The following is an 18895-nucleotide window of genomic DNA, read 5'->3' as shown; positions in this document are numbered from 1 at the left end:
ATTGAAAATAATACTTCCAAGAACAATACTATTGCAATGTAAGTAAAGTTAGCAATGCAGTATCAATATTTTCCTTGAGATGGCAGCATTGTACATTGTTACTATGCTGAATTGTGCGCTGAGCATAAGAAATACACCAATCATTCTGAGACTGAAAGACATGCAGAAGATAGCTTCTGAAACAAAAACAGATATTCTTCTGGTATTTTACACTTTATGTAATAATGCAGCAGTCTTTTTTGAGGCGCGGAGAAAGAAGGAACCTCCAAATGCAAGAGTTAGTATGGTGAATAAGATTAAAGTAATCATGCCCTTTTGACTCACACATTTAGGAAATATTATTGGCCAATTCCGTACTAGACCTTTCATCCTGGTTCAGATCTGTCCCCAAACTTTTTTTTTCTACACTAGAATCACAGAATCATAAACTCATATGATTCCAAGACTCAAGTGTAGAATGTCAGTTTGGGGACAGGGCTGAACCAGGATGGAAAATCTAGTGTGGAATCGTCAGACTCTTCACAGAAAGTGTCTCAGATAAACATACAGTCAAGCAAACCTCCACTCCAGTCCTTCAAATGAAGCTGCAAGATATCTCACATAAGTAAACAAGGTAGAGAAGAGACAGAAGAGATCATGCTTCACAGAATAATTTGGTTTACACAACCAGCAGAATAAACTGATATAGTGGTCTATGCCACTTCACGATACAGGTGAGTGATAACCTTTTTAACATCCTCCTACTTATAAGACACCAGACAGGCAGGAAACTAGCACAGTTGGCCATGATCTGGGCTACAATTTTTACCCTTAACTTCCCTCCCCCCTTACATGAGAGCACTCTCAAAGATGAAATTCCCCACATGGAATCTGAAGTGGTGCAGTCTACTTCACTACCATGTATCTCAGGTCAGGTCTCTGATCATCTTCCATCTTTCCACTGAACAGTCAGAGTACTCCAAAACACCTATGATCAGAACATTTTCTTCTTGTGCAAGGTGCTTTTGGCTCATTCAAAGACACTGGTGTTGCATGAACTGAAGTGTTCAGAAGGAAAGTGTTTTGCAGAGGGGGAGGAGGAAGACGACGATGACGACATTGGATTTATACCCTGCCCTTCACACAGGGCGTTTTCGCACTTACCTTAATCGGCAGTGACGCCCCTCTTCAGCGCGCAGGATCTGCGCGGATTTCGCACCAATTGCCGCGGAGCACCCGGAAGAGCCGGAAAGTCCCGCGGCTTTTGCGGCGCAAATGGAAACCACCAAAAACCAGTTTCCATTTGCGCCGCAAAAGCCGCGGGACTTTCCGGCTCTTCCAGGTGCTCCGCGGCAATTGGTGCGAAATCCGCGCAGATCCTGCACACTGAAGAGGGGTGTCGCTGCCGATTAAGGTCAGTGCGAAAACGCCCACAGAGTCTCAGAGTGGCTTACAATCTCCTTCCCTTCCCCTCCCCACAACAGATACCCTGTGAGGCAGGTGGGGCTGAGAGAGCTCACTCAGAACTGCTCTTGAGACAAACAGCTCTGAGAGAGTTATGACTAACCCAAGGTCATTCAGCAGTTGCATGTGAAGGAGTGGGGAATCAAACCCAGTTCTCCCAGATTAGTCTGTGCACTTAACCACTACACCAAAACTGAAATGTCAGTGCAGAACACATATGAAATTGATTTATAATAATTCTGTCCATCGGTCCATCAAGGTCAGTACTGTCTACTCAGATTAGAAGCACTTCTCCAGGATCTCAAGCAGAGGTCATAATAAACGAGTTTGACACCCCTGTTTTTAAACTGAGGGGTTTTTTTAATGCTTTATTTAAGTATTTTAAAATCCTGGAAACTTTGTATGTTTGTATTTTCCTAGACTATTCCTGCCAAAGATTGTACTGTTACTATACAGAAAAGATAACCCCTGTTGTCTCAAACCTTGAAAATCAAGTGATCTCCAACAATGTAGTAAGATAGGCAACAGGAAATAAACCCATCTTTGTTGGTGAACTTCAAGTATTACACCCCACTAATACTAGCCAAACATTCATAATTTATTTGGAAGGTCGAAAGTAGAACCTTTGCACACTGGCAGAAAAACAAATCCTAACTGGAAAAAAAAGGTCCATTACAAAGTGCTGTGAAGGACAGATATTGTCTCCATGGTAACATGTCCCATAACTGAATTCCAAAATGAAGGCACCAAGGGAATTACTACGTGAGCTCACACTTGCTGGAAGACAACCAAGCCTGGTTCATTATGAAGAATGGAAAATGAAACATTGGACTTACTTGAAAGTTTCTTCTCTTCAGTGGGGCAAAGGCATCCAAACTGGTTAGGCCACACCCCCTTTCACTCCGGGCAGGGCTATGCAAATGTTTTGGATACGCCTACTTAGGCAGAGCGAGGATGCCCTTCCAGGCGTGAAACAGCCTAGTCGAAAAAATTACTAATAACGCTTATAACTGAACTGTGAATGGAACTTTAATAATGTAAGATACAGAAACAAGGAGGAAAAGGCAGTAGTGTAACAAGAGAATATACCTTTTTCTATGCCATTCCCTACCCACATAATCCTCTGTATGCATGACCTTTTCCCCTATGAACATATACAATTCTAAGCAGATTTTTTTTTTTTAATTTTAAACATTAACATCACAAGAATAGCGGTGGGTAAACTGGATGCCTTCGCCCCACTGAAGAGAAGAAACCTTCATGTAAGTCCAATGTTTCGTTCTCCTTCAGTGGGGGAAGGCATCCGAACTGGTTATGTAACAAAGACACAGTCAGGGTGGGAAAATTTTAGGGTTCACTCGCTAACAACCTGCTGGAGGACCCTTCTCCAAAAGGCAGCCTCAACGGACGATTGTTGGTCAATTCTATAGTGCCAAATGAAGGTGGCAAAGGAAGACCATGTGGCTGCCCTACAAATCTCCCCAATTGGGGCTCTGGTAGAAAAAGCAGCTGATGTAGCAGCTGCCCTGGTGGAGTGTGCCGTTATACCAGGAGGTGCCCTCAGACCATCTCTATATACAGCTTTATAACTTTTTTTTAATGCTCAGACGATGTCTTAGTCAGGACCAGGGACCACAGGAGGTGCAAAGCAGACACTTAGACAAGACAAGGCAGTAAGGAAGAAAGGAATGGTGGATGGAAGGATGGAAGGAAGGAAGGAAGGAAGGAAGGAAGGAAGGAAGGAAGGAAGGAAGGAAGGAAGGAAGGAAGGAAGGAAAATAGATGGGGGGGAGGGAGGGGAGGTGGAAAGCAAGCAGCTTTAACGTTACATTCTCCAATCTGTTGGTTGGCTTGGCTTGGAGAAGTGATTTAAAGGGGAAAAAATGCCTTCTCCTAGCCAGCTAACAGGGTGGCAGGGGCTTCAAGAGCCACACAATATGTGTGAAAGAGCCACATGTGGCTCCCGAGTCACAGTTTGGTCACCCCTGAAAGTAATCAACAAGTAAATAGCCTCTTTCATCACTAGCAAATAAAAAAGAGACATAATTTGCTTCATGATTGTTGGTGGTGATGGTATCAGTAACATAATTCAGAAAAATTACAGTTTTGCATTACATTATATGAAGTGAATTGTTTGTGGCCTGAATACTACATTATAATTTGATATTTATAAAACAGATCATCATATTCCACTATCACCTAATATCCTCATAATTTTTTTGCTACTTTTGCTTTCTTGCTCATTGCTGTATTTTCAAATAAGTATCATTTTAAACATAAAATTAAACATTTGGTTTACTTATAGAGTTTGTAACCAACTTCTTGGTAACAAAACAGCAAGAAAGTACATTTGTACTTTAAGCCATTGATTCCAAACTCTTAGCTATTATGATAAAATGGAACATGATATTGAAAAGGATATCCTAGCATTTGATCAGCAATTCACATGGCAACACAATCCTGAAGCAGCTTCAAATGCAAAGGAGAAATTTCTGCAGAAAGTGAGCACTTGATTGCATCTACATGCTTATCACTAAAATCACTCTCTTCCGCGCTGGCCTTTGTGAAGCAAAAAAAATCTACTGAAGTTAAGGAAGTCTTTGCAATTTTCAATAGAACTGTGGGCTAAAAGTCTAAAGCATGATTTTATAGCCTGAGAAGCCACTGGTTGACTGTTTATTCCACTTCTCACCCCCAAGGAAAATGAGCTAAATAGATATAAAGGAAGGATAAATACTGGCTGGAGAAAGTCCGTCAGCTTCTCATCTACTGGATGGAATTTCTATGCTTCTCAGCACTCTGCTAATGGAGGTGAATTTGAAATCCCTAATACATATGCAGAGCTCTCATGTGGTCAGAGTGACATGTAGCCAGGATCAAAGTGACTGCTTAAAAGGAACAAACAATTTACATGTTCATACGGAAAAATTGTACATTGAATGCATTTACGTGGAATAATGTAAGGCAGAAACTGCCATCAGTTGGGAGAGTCAGAGCCAAGGTGAGGAGAGCTGACTGGAGATGGGCAGCACAATTTGTACGGGTCTGCTTGCTGAACTGTAAACAATGCAGGCAGATGTCTGTACGGTGAGACTCCCCCAGACAAAGCAGGCATAGAGAGTGTCTGTTCGAGGGGATGAGTTTGCTCCCACAATGGGAACAGTATTTAAAACAGCCCCACATAGGCTGAAGACCTAGTGAGAGAGGGGAAATAAGCGAATGGAACTTGCAGGACTTATCCTAGACTAGGGGTGAACTAATTTCTTATGAGTACTGGATCTGTTATTCCAATAAAGGTTCTGTAACTGTGAGTGCTGGATCTGACATAAATGAGACCTTGTCGGGCTGGGCCATGTGTGTCATAAAATGTAATGCCAGGTAGCAGAGATATAAACTTTATAAAGGACACACACAAACACAGAGCAGTTTAAAACAAAACACGCTTAAAACACTAGCACTCGTTGATCTTAAAGGTGCTTTCTTTGTATCTCTCACATGCAATCCAGGGAACCGGGCAAAGGAAGCTCTGGCTCTTTCCTTCCTTCCCCAGGGGACCAGCAGGGGGAGGGGCCTCACCCAATAGAAGGGAGGCTTGGCTCAATAGCTCTGCTGTTCAATTGAGAGAGCCTGGCAAAGCAAACTATTCCTCCCCAAGAAAGGAGTCTCAGCTAAAGGAGAAAACAGAGGCTTTGCTCTGTAGCTCCTTTGTGATTGAGAAAGCCTGGCAAAGCAAACCGTGATGCAGAAGGAAGCAAGAGAGAGGGAGAAGGATGCAGATGACAGCCAGTTTCTAGGGGGCCTGAAAGGAACCCTCCAGGGGCCTGATTTAGCCCCCGGGCCGCATGTTTGACACCCCTGGGACCTAGACTATGACTAAACAACCACAAAAACTTTAAGTCTAACTTTTTTTTTTTAAGGAGCTAAAGGGAACAGAAGATTCTGCTCACTTACTGTGAAGTTTTCCTTCTCTGCGGTCCCAGAGTGATCCAGTCCTTACTCCTGGGATCATAGCTCCTCCTCTCTGAAGGCAGGGCCGACAAACCTGAACCCGAAGGGGAGGTGCTTGTCTCTTGGCTTCGACTTCAAGCCATCACACCTCCCTATATGTAACTCACATAACGTAACAGGAGAGAAAAACAAGAAACCCTCTCCCTCCAACTAACACTCAGATTAACCTAAACAGTCTCTGTCCCCCTAGCTCTCTGAAACCAAGTGGGAACAAGGGAAAGGGAATTCAGATCCCAGTCTAGCGCTGAAAACTGAGGCCACCAATAAACGGGTGGGCAGGACTGGACCACTCTGGGACCACAGAGAAGGAAGACTTCACGGTAAGTGAACAGAATCTTCTGCTCTCCAATGGTTCCAAGAGTCATCCAGTTCTTACTCCTGAGACGTAAAAAAGCTGTACCCCAGAGCAGGTCTCCTCAGCTTCCCCTCTAGACAGCATGCTGACGAAACCTTCTGTCAAATGCAGCCTCAGCTGAAGCAAGTTTACCAATCCTATAGTGCCTGGTGAAGGAATGGATTGACTTATAAAAACTACCGCTTTATAAAAACTACCTCTGTGGATGGAAAAGCTCTATAGGCTGCTGAAGTAGCCGCTTCCCTAAGGGAATGGACTGTAACCCCCTGTGGGTTACACATAACACAACAGGAGAGAAAAATCTTACAGGCCTCAATAATGCACCCCCCTACGCCATCTGCTAATTGTTGCTGGAGACATCCTGCATCCCCCGGAAGAGTTCCTAAAGGAGACAAACAATGACTCAGTGCTATGAAAGTCTTTGGTCCTGTCCAAATAAAAGCTCAGGGCGTCTTCGCATGTCTAGGCAGCACCATAGTTTTTCCTTCATGTGAACAGGATTAGGGCAAAAGGATAGAAGGCCAATGTCCTCTGAATAGTGAAAACTAGAACTGACCTTTGGGATGAAGGCTGGGCCTGGGCGAAGCACTACTTTATCCTGGTGGAACACGCAGAGATCCTTGTGGATGGAAAGGGCTTGGATTTCTGAGACCCTGAGTGCAGAGGTAATGCTAACCAGGAAAACCATCTTAAAAGTAAGTAGTTTGAGATTACAAGATGCCATGCGTTCAAACAGTTTATGGCATAAGGCATCTAAAACTGTATTCAAATTCCATGGGGGAAAACAATGGACCTGGGGAAGATTTATCAAAGACACCCCTTTAAGAAAGCGCCTTATATGAGGGTGCATGGAAATGAACCCACCCTTCTTGGACCCTCTAATGGCTGAGATGGCTGCCACCTGCCTAGAAAGAGTACTGGTGCTAAGGCCTTTGTCTAAACCAGATTGTAAAAAGGTAAGGATGGAGGCTATTGGGGCCGTCATGGGCTCAATCCTTCTGTCTGCACACTAAGTGCTAAACACCTGCCAGGTGATGTTGTAGGCTCTATTAGTGGAGGTCCTCCTGGAGGAAAGCATGGTGTTGACCACTTCTCTGGGATAACCTAGGCGATTCAGGTGTTGCTGTTCAATCTCCAAACAGTGAGACCGAGTAGCTCTGGATGAGGTTGCTTCAAAGCTCCCTGAGTGAGAAGGTCTGGGCTTATTGATAATTTCTAGGGTGGACCCATCGCTAGTTTTTGAATGTCCTGAAACCAGGCCCTCCTGGGCCAAAATGGGGCCACCACTATCACCTCTGCTTTCTGTTCCTGAACTCTCTGCAGGAATCTTGGGAGAATCTGAAAGGGTGGGAATGCATAGAAAAGAGAAGGGGGCCAATCTGCATTGAGGAAGCCAACGTCCCTCTGCTTTTTGTTCTGGACATGTACTGGTCCACCTGATGATTGTGGGCTGATGCCAACAAGTCTACTTCCGGGTTCTGAACCACTTGCAAATCTGTAGGAAGACCGAGCGATGAAGGGACCACTCTGATTGGTCTACAGTCTGGCAGCTCAGCCAGTCTGCTACTGTGTTGTCCCATCCTGCCACATGTGTGGCCTTCAGGGAGAGAAGGTGGTTTTCTGCCCACTGGAAAATTAACTCCACTTCTGCATGCAGGGACTTGAATCTTGTTCCCCCTTGTCTGTTCACGGAGGCTTTGGCTGTCAGGTTGTCTGTCTGAATGAGAACATGTCTTCCGTCTATATGATTTACCAAGTGTTGTAGGGCTAGTCTTATTGCCCTCAACTCCAAAAGGTTTATGCTCTTCAGGGATTCCTGGGAGGACCACTGACCCTGTGCCACTGCCCCCATCAGATGTGTCCCCCATCTGAAGAGACTTGCGTCAGTTGTCACCACTAGCCTCTTCGGGTCCCTCATCACCTGGCCAGCTAGAAAGCGATCGGGAATGAGTCACCAGCAGAGAGCTTGTTTCAGGCTTGCCAGCATCAGGATGATCCTTGAACTCCTGAGGCTGATTTCATTCTGGAAGGGGCAGAGCAGGATTTGTAGTGGTCAGGTATGGAAGTGGGCCCACTGCATCATGTCCTGGCACATGACACCAGTATTCCCAGTAGTTGTGCCAGAGTCATGAGGTTTTCCTTCCTCCTCCTCATGACTCAGTTCAGCATGCCGACTAATTTTACTGTCCTCTCCTGAGTCTGGAAGATTGTGTCCCTAAATGAGTCAATTTGAACCCCCAGGTGTACTAAATTCTGAGTTGGATGAAGAGAACTCTTCTGGTAGTTGATGATGAAACCATGAGAGGATAAGGTAGCAATGGTCATGTTCAGAGCTGTCCTGGTTTGATCCATGGATGGCGCCTTGACCAGAATATCGTCCCAGTACGGGAACAGGGACACACCCTGTAACAAGAGAGCTACCACTAGGGTCACCAAGACTTTGGTGAAGACTCTGGGAGAGCACTTGAGACTGAAGGGGAGAGTGCAGTATTGGAAGTGACATCTGTTGTATGAGAATCTCAGGAACTTGCAGTTCTATTGGGATATGAAGATAGGCCTCTGATGGGTCGATCGAGGCCATGAAGTTCCCTCGTTGAATGAAAACTAGAATGGACCTTAGTGTCTCCATCCTGAACTTCTTCGTGACAATCCTTCTGTTTACCCACTTCAGGTCCAGAATGGCTCAGACATCTCCATTCTTCTTCAGTACGATGAAAAAGACCATGTAGACTCACCGAAAATGCTCCTCTTGTGGGACTGATTCTACAGCCCTTATGTTTAGGAGATGATCAACATCCTGAAGCAAGGAATGGTGTTTTTCTGCTGACTGGGATCTGGGCACCTCCAGAAAATGATCTTGAGGTGTCATACGGAACTCTAAGAGATAGCGATTGGTCACTGTGTCCCGCACCCACTTGTCTGCGACTGACTGGTGCCATATGTGAGTGAATCTCTATAGGCATCCCCCAACGTGTCTGTGGTATCATTATAGACAGGCCAAAGTAGGTTTCTTTGGTCCTCTGGAGGTCTGCCCCTGTTTTCCTGAGAAAGAAGATCTGTTGTCTCTTAGCTTCGGTTGCCATTTTGTTCTGTAAGGCTTGTGGGAAGTTTGCCTGGATTCCCTTCTGTTGTCCCGAAAGGACTGAAATCTTCACTTGTTCTTATTGTCCTGTCTCTTGGAAGGAAGGACCTTCTTCTTGTCTCTGTCTTCCATCAAGAGCATCTCCGAAGAGAAAATCTCCTTTAAGGGTACTGCTGCCACTTTTGCTCTGGCTGACGGATCTGCGTCCCAGATAAGTAGTCAGGTGTTCCTACGTGCTGTGATGCTGGAAGCCATGGCTCTGGCAGACAGTTGGACTGCTTCCAGTGTGGAGTCTGCTGAGAATGCCGTTGCCAGTGTGATCTTCTTAAGGAAATCCTTCATGTCTTTAGGGGGGTTTTCTCTTTTAGAAAGTTCCGAGAGCCAAGTATAGAATGCTCTGCAAAATAGAGAGGATGTAACTGATACCTTGAGGGAGTTGGAGGAAGCTTCAAAATCCGGTCTCAGGGCCTGTTCTATGCGTTTGTCAGAGGAATCCTTTAGCATTCCTTCGGCATCCATCAAAAAGACAGAATTAGAGGCCAGACTGTTGACTGGGTCATCTACTACAGGCAGCTTTAGGCGTTTGGTGGCTTCAGGAATAAAGGAATAAAATGTTGAAAATATAGCTGCTGTAGCTTTAGGCTTAGCTGGATGCTCCCACTCAGACTTGATGATAGAATAAAAGCCTGCAGGCAGAGGAACCTGAAGAGGTTTGAAGTTAGACCTGGGTAACATCTGCCCCCACTGGAAAGTCACTGTCCTCCTTCTTGACCTTGGGGGTGTACTGAAGTTGCAGTGTCCTAATCACTTTAGGAAATAATCGTGAGTAAATATCTTGAGGAAAAAGTTTAGAGTGGTTAGTGGCAATCACCTCTTCTTCCTCTTCTGAGAGCTTCCCATCTTCATTGGGCAATGAGGAGTCGAGAGATCTGAATCCTCTTCCAGGTCTGAGAAAGAAAGGCTTTGGGACTGAGGATGTATGATCCCCTATCTTTCTATGTTTAGGGGATCTGGGAGAGAAAGTCTCTTCTACCCTGCCTTGTTCCCTGTGCTTCTGTTTAGCAGTTTTCTTGGTGGGGGGATTAGGTTGAGTACTCACAGTAGAAGTTGCCTGCACCTCCCTTCTGATCAGTTGCTGGATCCAGGAGAACAGGTTGGTTTTGGCATCCTTCCCTGAGAGATCTACAGAATGGCTGTCCACCCTATCTTCCTGTGGTGATGAGTCAGGAGAGATACAGGGCGTGCTGTCTGTGACTGTTCCCTGAGGGAAGTCAGAGGGGGCAGCCATCTTGGGAATCAAGAAACTGAAAATGAAAGTAGATGTAAAATGGCTGCCCTTCCTGCCTTTTCTAACCCTATCCTGCATGACCTTAGTGGTTTCTGCTCTGGATACTAGCCAGGACCCACCCTGCTTAGCTTCTGAGATCCAGCCAGACGGGGCCAGGCAGGATAGTGCTGAGCGCCCTCTTCCTCCTGTGGCATGCTTCCCTACTGCCAGTAGGCATACACCCCCGCTCCTCCAAGGGACTTGCGGGTCCTACAAGGATTTCCTAGATTTGTTCCAGCTACATGGGGGGGAAGGGAATGGGGACGGTAGCTGAACCAGTGAAGGGTGAGGGGCCGAGGACATATGGATGGGATGGGGGAAGACTAGGGTTGACCTCCTCACCCCCTCCCCTTCCCAAAAAGCCCATGTCGCGGCTCCCTTGTTTGCAGGCTGCCGCCGGAAAAAAGACGCTTCCTGGCTGTGGAGTCTCCAGTGGTCTAGGAGGGCTCCGTGGCAGCCGCGGGTGCTCTCCTGCCAGCTCAACTGTCGCTCTACTGGTCCTCGGGTTTTCCGGGGTGCCTTGAAGAGAGAGCGCAGGGGCCGGCCATGGGCTGCGGTCTCCCTGCTTGTTGCGGGGCCACAGACCCAATTAGTGAGGCACTGCTCGCTGCAGTTGAGATTGTCATCAGTGGGAGGTGGGTTGTTTTCCCAGCTCCAACGCACAGCATGGCAACTGCTTGCTGAGGTCTTCTTCTTTTCTCTCTCTCTCTTTCTTTTGATTTTTTTTTTAAACTATCCTAACTGGGCCAAGAGCTAAGAAGTTCTGTCCGCTCGTCCTGCTCAGAGGGCAGGGCCAAACAAAGTGGAAGCCAAGGGACAAGCACCAGAACTCTGGGTTCAAGTTTGCCAGCCCTGCCTTTGGAGAGGAGGAGCTATGATTCCAGGAGTAAGGACTGGACCACTCCTGGGACCACTGGAGAAGAAAGGAATTCACTGACTGGAGCCGCAGGGAGATATCCTGTTGTATAATTTATTTATTATATATTATATATATTATTATATAGTGTCCTGAGAACATGCATGCCTGAGGAAGCCTCTGGGAAATGGAATAGCATGGCTAGTATCCATTCATTAACTGTGTGTGCGGGGACCAACAGAGATTTCATCTTCTCAACGCCAGCACAGTGGAAGGAATGAAAGTTCCCTTGAATTGGACTGAATTTTCTTGTATGTGCTTTTGAAAGTGCATTACTGTCGAGTCTGCATTGTATTCTGACTGGTGTGTGTACGGGATTTGTATCCTTTGTATTTTTTGAGAAATTCACAGTGAGAATATTATCAAAGATTGCAGGTTTTCACGGCTGGTAACATCATTAGGGTTTGTAGAGTCTTTCGGGATCAAGTGCCGTGTTCTACTGGAGAAAGTTTTTCTTCCAGACGTTTCGTTCTCAGCTGCGGAGAACAGTGGCTACAACGCCACTGAGGATGTTCTCCGCAGCTGAGAACGAAACGTCTGGAAGAAAAACTTTCTCCAGTAGAACACGGCACTTGATCCCGAAAGACTCTACAAACCCTAATGAAGTCACAATATTCTTTATTATTTATTACAAATAATTACAGTCAATTACACCTTGTGTTAACTGTGAGCATTCTGCTTTTTGTTCTTGACATTGTTATATACTGTTCCCTCCTAGCTTATTTTGTTTCAGTGGAGTTCCCAAGCATGCTCAGTGGGAGGATGCAAAATCCTTGCTTTGGAGCTTTCCATAACCACCAGAGTCGGCAAAGGTGCTGTCTATTCCCAAAGGTGTGAAGCACAGAGACCGCGATGAAGATTTTAAAAGCTCACACACTATTCATGTCCTAAGTTCGACAAGTTACAGATATATTTAACAAACAGAGGCAGGGCTCGGGAGGCATCTCAGCTCCCCAGCTATTTCTTCTGAAAGCCCTCACAGCTGCTTCTCCTTTTTCTGCTTCTTGTCTCCTTCCTACCAACGAACTTTTATCTTCCTCCTGTTTTTAGATTTCCTCCCCACCCCCACCCCCGCAGCCTTTCCTGGGGAAAACTCTGTGCGGTGTTCATCGCTGGGCCAGACTCATTTTTGTAGCAAGGAACTCACAACAACTTGCAGGGGGCACATCACTTTACCTGTATAATCCTAACCCACTTTATTTTCTCTTGCCATCTCCTGGCAACCCCCACATCCTCATCCTTCCTGCTTCCCTTTTTCCTTCCCACCTACTAAACAATCAACCCCATCTTCAGATATATTCATTATTTATTTACTTCATTTGTACCTTGCTTTTCTCCACAATGGGGACCCCCAAAGCAGCTTCCATCATTCTTCTCTCCTACATTTTACCCTTGCAGCCACTCTGTGAAGCTTAGGCTGTGAATGTGTACCTGGCCCAAAGTAATCTGGAGAGCCAGACCAATTTCATTACTTAATAATCATTATTATGATTACAAAATATATGCTAGAATATTAGCAGAACGCCTGAAACAGCATTTGAATAATTTTATTAAAGAAGAACAAGCAGGGTTTCTTCCCAGGAGGCAAATCAAGATAATATTAGAACAGTAATAGATATTATAGAATATTATGAAGTCACACCGTTGCTGCTTCGTAAGATAAAAGAAGATGGAGAGCTGGCAGGCTTCTATATAAATAAAGGGAAGTCAAAATTTTTGTGCAAAAACATGTCAGGAAGAACTACAAAGCCTAACAGAATGTGAAGTGACTTCTAAAGTAAAATATTTAGGAATAAAGACAACAATAAAAAACACTGACTTGTATAAAAATAACTATGAGAAGCTCTGGTGGAAAATTGATGAAGATCTATTAAAATGGAACAGATTGAATTTGTCTTTACTGGGCAGAATTGCTGCAATTAAAATAAATGTGTTACCAAGAATTCTGTTCTTGCTTCAAACAATTCCAATAGTGAAAGATGACAAACAATTTAATAAATGGCAAAGGAAAATTTCAGAATTCATATGGCTGGCAAAAAGCCAAGAATTAAAATGAAAATTTTGACCGATGCAAAAGAAAGAGGAGGCTTCCAATTGCCAGATTTAAAACTATACCATGATGCAGTTTGCTTAGTGTGGATTAAGGAATGGATAACGTTATTAAATAGAAAATTACTAACATTAGAAGGCCATGGAAATGTTTTTGGTTGGCATGCATATCTGTGTTATGGGAAAAGCCAAATGGATGGCTTTTTCTTACATCATTATATAAGAAGTAATTTGTTAAGAACCTGGTCGAAATACAAAAAATATGGAGATGAGAGGAAACCGCTTTGGATTGTGACAACAGAAGTAATAAAGTTATACTAGGATATTAATGAAGAGAAATGGTTATCATATAAACAATTGTTAAAAATACAAGGCGGTAAAGTGGAATTAAAATTGGTGGAAGAATTGTATTATAAATATAATTGGTTTCAATTGCAACAAATTAAAAGTTTGCTTGAACAAGATATTAGAAATGATGGAATAAGACAAGAACGAACTGGAGAGAATGCTGTTTGGCGATAATGAAAAATTGATTTCAAGAATTTATAAATTATTATTGAAATGGTCTACAGAGAATGAAGTGGTTAAATCTCAAATGATAAAATGGGCGATCAATATAAAGAAATACAGATGGAACAATGGGAGTATTTATGGAAGAACTCTATGAAGATATCGACATGTAATAATATTAAAGAAGTCCACCACATATGGTAGAAAGAGCCTTCATGCTTTTTGCATTTCCAACATCTATCTGGCATCTTGTTGTTCATCTTTGCTAATTTTTGGGGGGTCATATACCATCTATACATCATCTTAAAACAGTTTTCTTTTATACTATGACATGTTGCGAGTTTCATAGAGTTCTTCCACAGATATTCCCAAGATTCCATCTTTATTTCTTTGTTTACATTAATTGCCCATTTTATCATTTGAGATTTCACTACTTCATCTTCTGTAGACCATTGTAAAAGTAATTTGTATACTTTTGAAATTAATTTCTCATTATCTCCAAGCAGAACTCTTTCCATTTCTGTTTGCTCTTTCCGCGGCTGGGCCAAAGTCAAAAGGATGCTCAGCTGTGGATGTGTCTGATGGTGAAAGAAGAGTCCGATGCTGCAAAGAACAATACTGCATTGGAACGTGGAATGTAAGATCTATGAATCAAGGTTAAGTTGGATGTGGTCAAACAAGAAATGGCAAGACTGAACATAGACATCTTGGGAATCAGTGAACTAAAATGGACAAGACTGGGTTAATTTAAACCAGAAGATCACTACATCTATTAGTGTGGGCAAGAGTCCCGTAGAAGAAATGGTGTGGCCTCTTTGGTTAACAAGAGAGTGAGGAAGGCAGTAATGGGATACAATCTCAAAAATGACAGAATGATCTCAGTCCATATCCAAGGCAAATCATTCAATATCACAATAATCCATGCCTATGCTCCAACCACCGACGCAGAAGAGGCTGAAGTGGACCATTTCTATGAAGAGAGAAAGGATATGTCTTGCACTATGCAGCAATCACTAATGGCAACTTTCATAGGCAACAGCCTTCTGCAGAATATAGTACCACTTCTGATGGAGATTATAAATTAAACTAGAGTTTATCCCATTTACAAGAAATCATTTACAATCACATAAAACATCTTTTGTTTTGCATATGTTTACAAGTGCATGAAACCACAAAATCAAGAATGAAGCTGCTTCATTAGGAGGCCAATTAAAGCGATTAGTCTTTTTCATTTGTTTTGTGGAAGATCTGGCTTGCTGTGCAGTTTGAGTAGCCTAATGTTGGGAAAGCATATGAGTTCAATGAAGAGATACCGCAAACAAAAAAGGAAAGAAAAAAAATCAGAATTGCTAAAGTTTTCCTTTACCTTCAGTGATTTTGCCAACTGTACATGGTTGTCATATACGATAACATCCACAGACAGATTTTTAAGTTGGTTGATGAGAACACCATCTCCTTCAAGATCATCTTCCTTAATAAGCACTTTCCAAGATGGGAAGGGACATTTGGTACCATCCCACACCTACCAGGAAACAAAGTTCTTTATATTTATTCAAAGTGGCAATATAAAGGCAGTACAATTTTAATATTCTATATTCAGGCTGTGATCCTAGGCATGTTTTCTTCAAAGCAGATCTGACTTATGTCAACGGATCTCATTTGCTAATAAATGTATTTAGGATCATGAAGCTATATTAACAAAAATAATTTTTAAGACTTTCTTTAATGAGATTCCTTTATTTATAAAGAAACTTCAATATATTGTTGTGACGGACTGCACATTTTAAGAGGCTTAAAACTGCTGTACATAAAACCACAGGTCTGTGAAGGGTTAATTCTTCACAGAACCAGAGAGCCTTGAGTGACAGGCTGTTCCAAGAGATCTAATCGGTTAGCATCAGCTTAGCCAAGAAAGGATAAGAAGATATTAGATTTATATCCCGGCCCTATACTCTGAATCTCAGAGCAGTCACAATCTCCTTTTTACCTCCCCCGCCAACAGACATCCTATGAGGTAGGTGGGCCTGAGAGAGCTCTTACAGCAGCTGCCCTTTCAAGGACGAGTCCTACCAGAGCTATGGCTGGCCCAAGGCCATTCCAGCAGGTGCAAGTGAAGGAGTGGGGAATCAAACCCAGTTCTCCCAGATAAGAGTCCGTGCACTTAACCACTACACCAAACTGGCTCTCGACTTCAGAGCTGTGTGAGGAGATTTGAGAGTCAGATTCCTGCCTTAACTGAGAAGAGGTTTGTGCGTATGTAGACAGTCTGAGAGCAGCCCTGTCAGCATCCGGAGTCAAAAAGGGCTGTTGATGAAAGGTCAGTACAGGGCTTCACACTGACAGCCGGCCAGATACAACCTAAAGAGCGTCTATGTGTGTTTATCAAACCTTTTATATTTTCTGTTCTGGCCACAGAATCTTGTGGTGTTCCAAGGAATTTTCTTTAGAGGATCTGTGGAGCTCTGGACCATCCCAATATAGAACAAAAGCGAGTGCATGCCCCTTCAGATCCCGCCTTGAATGAAACCCAATCAGTGGTAATTAGACCATGGAGAATTCTTTTAAATATTTCTAAAAGATTCATCTCTTGGTTCACCACTGATAAGGCCGGTTTTAAATAAGCTGCATTTCAAAGGGTTTAAAAAAAAAAAAAACCTCATACCTGCGCTACACACAACTCCAATTTATTGGTTCAAACAAAATATGATAGAAGTATCTAGCATTGTGACATACGGTTTTAATTAGATCGCTTTCAGCTTGTTTGTGAACTGAAAATTAACAGATCAGGCTTTGTGCCCCCTCCCCCTTTATTGCCTCTCAGAAACAGCCACAGTATTTATTGCTGTTGGTTCCTATAGATTCAATTTTGTTTTTGTTTTTTAATGGTAACAGCTACTGAACACCTTCCAGCTGCTTGCTCGCTCTCCTATTTTTACATAATCTCTCTAATGGTCATTTATGTATATCTGAACAGGAAACACCTGCCAAACACAAATGGCATAAAATATCACAGTATCTTAATAGAGAGTTATCAATATAATAATTGTGGAATTTTCTGTTTTGCAAGTTACATTCTTTTGCTTTTAAGGTCTGACTGATGCAGCTCTTATATTCATGTTTTACCAACACTGGCAAATATATAAATTATAGTTAATGCCCAAGATGAGGAGACAGTAAACAAGCATAAGGGAAGGCTGAGAACTGTGCATGTATCTAATAAATGTCCCCAAATATAGAAAAAAGATGCCACTGAAAGTGGCCATTAATATTAAGATAACACTCAATAGCTTAATGCCAAAACTTCAAACATGGATCAAACATATGCATGATTTTCAGCATCCCACTGTGATTGCCAACAGTTTCTGCATTATGAACATCTGATGTAATATCCACCAAACCATTTGGTGCTCACTGTTTATAGTACCTCTATAAGTTTTATTCCTTCAATCCCCTCTGAAGGGCACACTATCTGGTTCAGTAGCTAGGAAGGCTTGTGAGGGTTTGTGGTTTGTGCGGCCCCACAAACCAAAATGAACCTCTATTTTCCTGGTTTGTGTCCACACCTAGCCCCTACACATGGCGAGAAACCAGCATGGGCTGACATGCTATTTTTCCATGCACAGACATTTTGTTTTTGGGAACATGTGAATGTCTCCTAACTGAAGTAGTCCAGTGAGATCTACTATGTGATATTTCTGATTGTGTAGAATGCTTGGCAAATACAGCTGATCATGTGTAATGCCTATACATTACACAAGGAGAGCCAGTTTGGTGTAGCGGTTAAGTGAGCGGACTCTTATCTGGGAGAACCGGGTTTGATTCCCCACTCCTCCACTTGCACCTGCAGGAATGGCCTTGGGTCAGCCATAGCTCTGGCAGAGGTTGTCCTTGAAAGGGCAGCTGCTGTGAGAGTCCTCTCAGCCCCACCCACCTCACATGGTGTCTGTTGTGGGGGAGGAAGATAAAGGAGATTGTGAGCCGCTCTGAGACTCTGAGTGGAGGGCGGAATATCCAATGTCGTCGTCTTCTACATTGAAAGGTTCTTCATTAACTTCAATATGTAAGATAACAGGAGTGTGATATGAGAAAGAATGAAGAGGAGCTGTCAGTCTGTGGTCAAACTGCATGCTTTGTAAGTGGAAGTTATCTAAGTCAGTACCTTACACTTCAGACATCAGGAAAGACCTTGCTCTGCCTGAAATGCTGGAGAGTTTCTGCAAGTCAGAACAGTCAATTCACACCCTGATAGATAGATCAATGCAGGCTCATATGCTCACATATGAAACCTCTGATTGCTGCTTATGCACTAGTTATCACTTGAAAATGCAGCCAGTGATGATGAAAACATACATGTGTGAAAAGATCAAAAGTGTGTGAGAAAAATGTCCCAACACCTAATGAAAAAGCAAGTTTGCTACGATGCATCTTTTTGTTCTTCAAGAACAGAGTGAATCTATAAAGCCATAAAGGAGCATATGGAGCATCCATGTTGATATTGGAAATTGATAGCTCCTCTTCGCAACTACCCTGCAGGCCCAACAAGCTGGTTCAAAAACTGATCCATGTTTGAAAAGGTGCTCTGGGAATAAGGCACAGCAGATAGTAATAAGGCTGGAAGAGACCTGGGACTGAGATCCTGAGAGACACAGTCAGTTGGAACTGACAGCAGTGAGCTTGATGGGATAATAGCTTAACTCAGCATAACATTTAAATGGACACTTGGGGAATATTATCCATGCACTAGCTGTCATTTCACTTTTAATCACTCTTGCAACATCCTGCCTCAGTACCAATGCGTAAGAAATACGTGAATTAAAATATTAATGCAAAATAAGCAAACCTTAAGGAGATAAGAAGATCCATCTACTTTTGCTTTCCCAACTAGCTGGCAAGTGAGGTCAAAAAACATTTGTGGCTGGATGCTCGACAAATCTGCTGCTGGCGCAGAGTTTGAAAAATTTCTCGCCACCCAAACACGCAAGTTTTCTACCGTTTTCTTGTCTTCATCTGTAAATGTGAATAATTTGCTAGTGGTTCGGGGGACCACTGGTGCTCCTACTGTGCTGTCAAAAGTAAGCGCAGCAAAGCCATTACTGGTAACTCCTTGAAACTGTCCATTGAACTCTTGGACCTAGACAAAATGAAGAAACTGGTTATGGTACAAGGAAAAGTAGGTTTACTGTTCTTAGTATTCACCTACAGATG

General features: G+C 43.2%; 1 protein-coding gene across 1 annotated transcript in view; it reads right to left on the bottom strand.

The window, feature by feature from the left end:
- POT1 (protection of telomeres 1) overlaps positions 1–18895 on the bottom strand; it is a 135703-nt gene that overhangs the window by 38009 nt on the left and 78799 nt on the right. Inside the window, exons 9-10 of the mRNA XM_060244811.1 lie at positions 18531–18821; positions 15057–15212 (exon numbers count right to left, since the gene is read on the bottom strand). Of these exons, the coding sequence (XP_060100794.1) occupies positions 15057–15212; positions 18531–18821 (447 nt within the window). The remainder of the gene's footprint in view (positions 1–15056; positions 15213–18530; positions 18822–18895) is intronic.

Source organism: Heteronotia binoei, chromosome 8 (assembly GCF_032191835.1).
Source record: "Heteronotia binoei isolate CCM8104 ecotype False Entrance Well chromosome 8, APGP_CSIRO_Hbin_v1, whole genome shotgun sequence".
NCBI classification, from domain to species: Eukaryota; Metazoa; Chordata; class Lepidosauria; order Squamata; family Gekkonidae; genus Heteronotia; species Heteronotia binoei.
The sequence above is the reverse complement of the archived record's forward strand: the minus strand, read 5'-3'. Positions and strand labels throughout refer to the sequence as shown.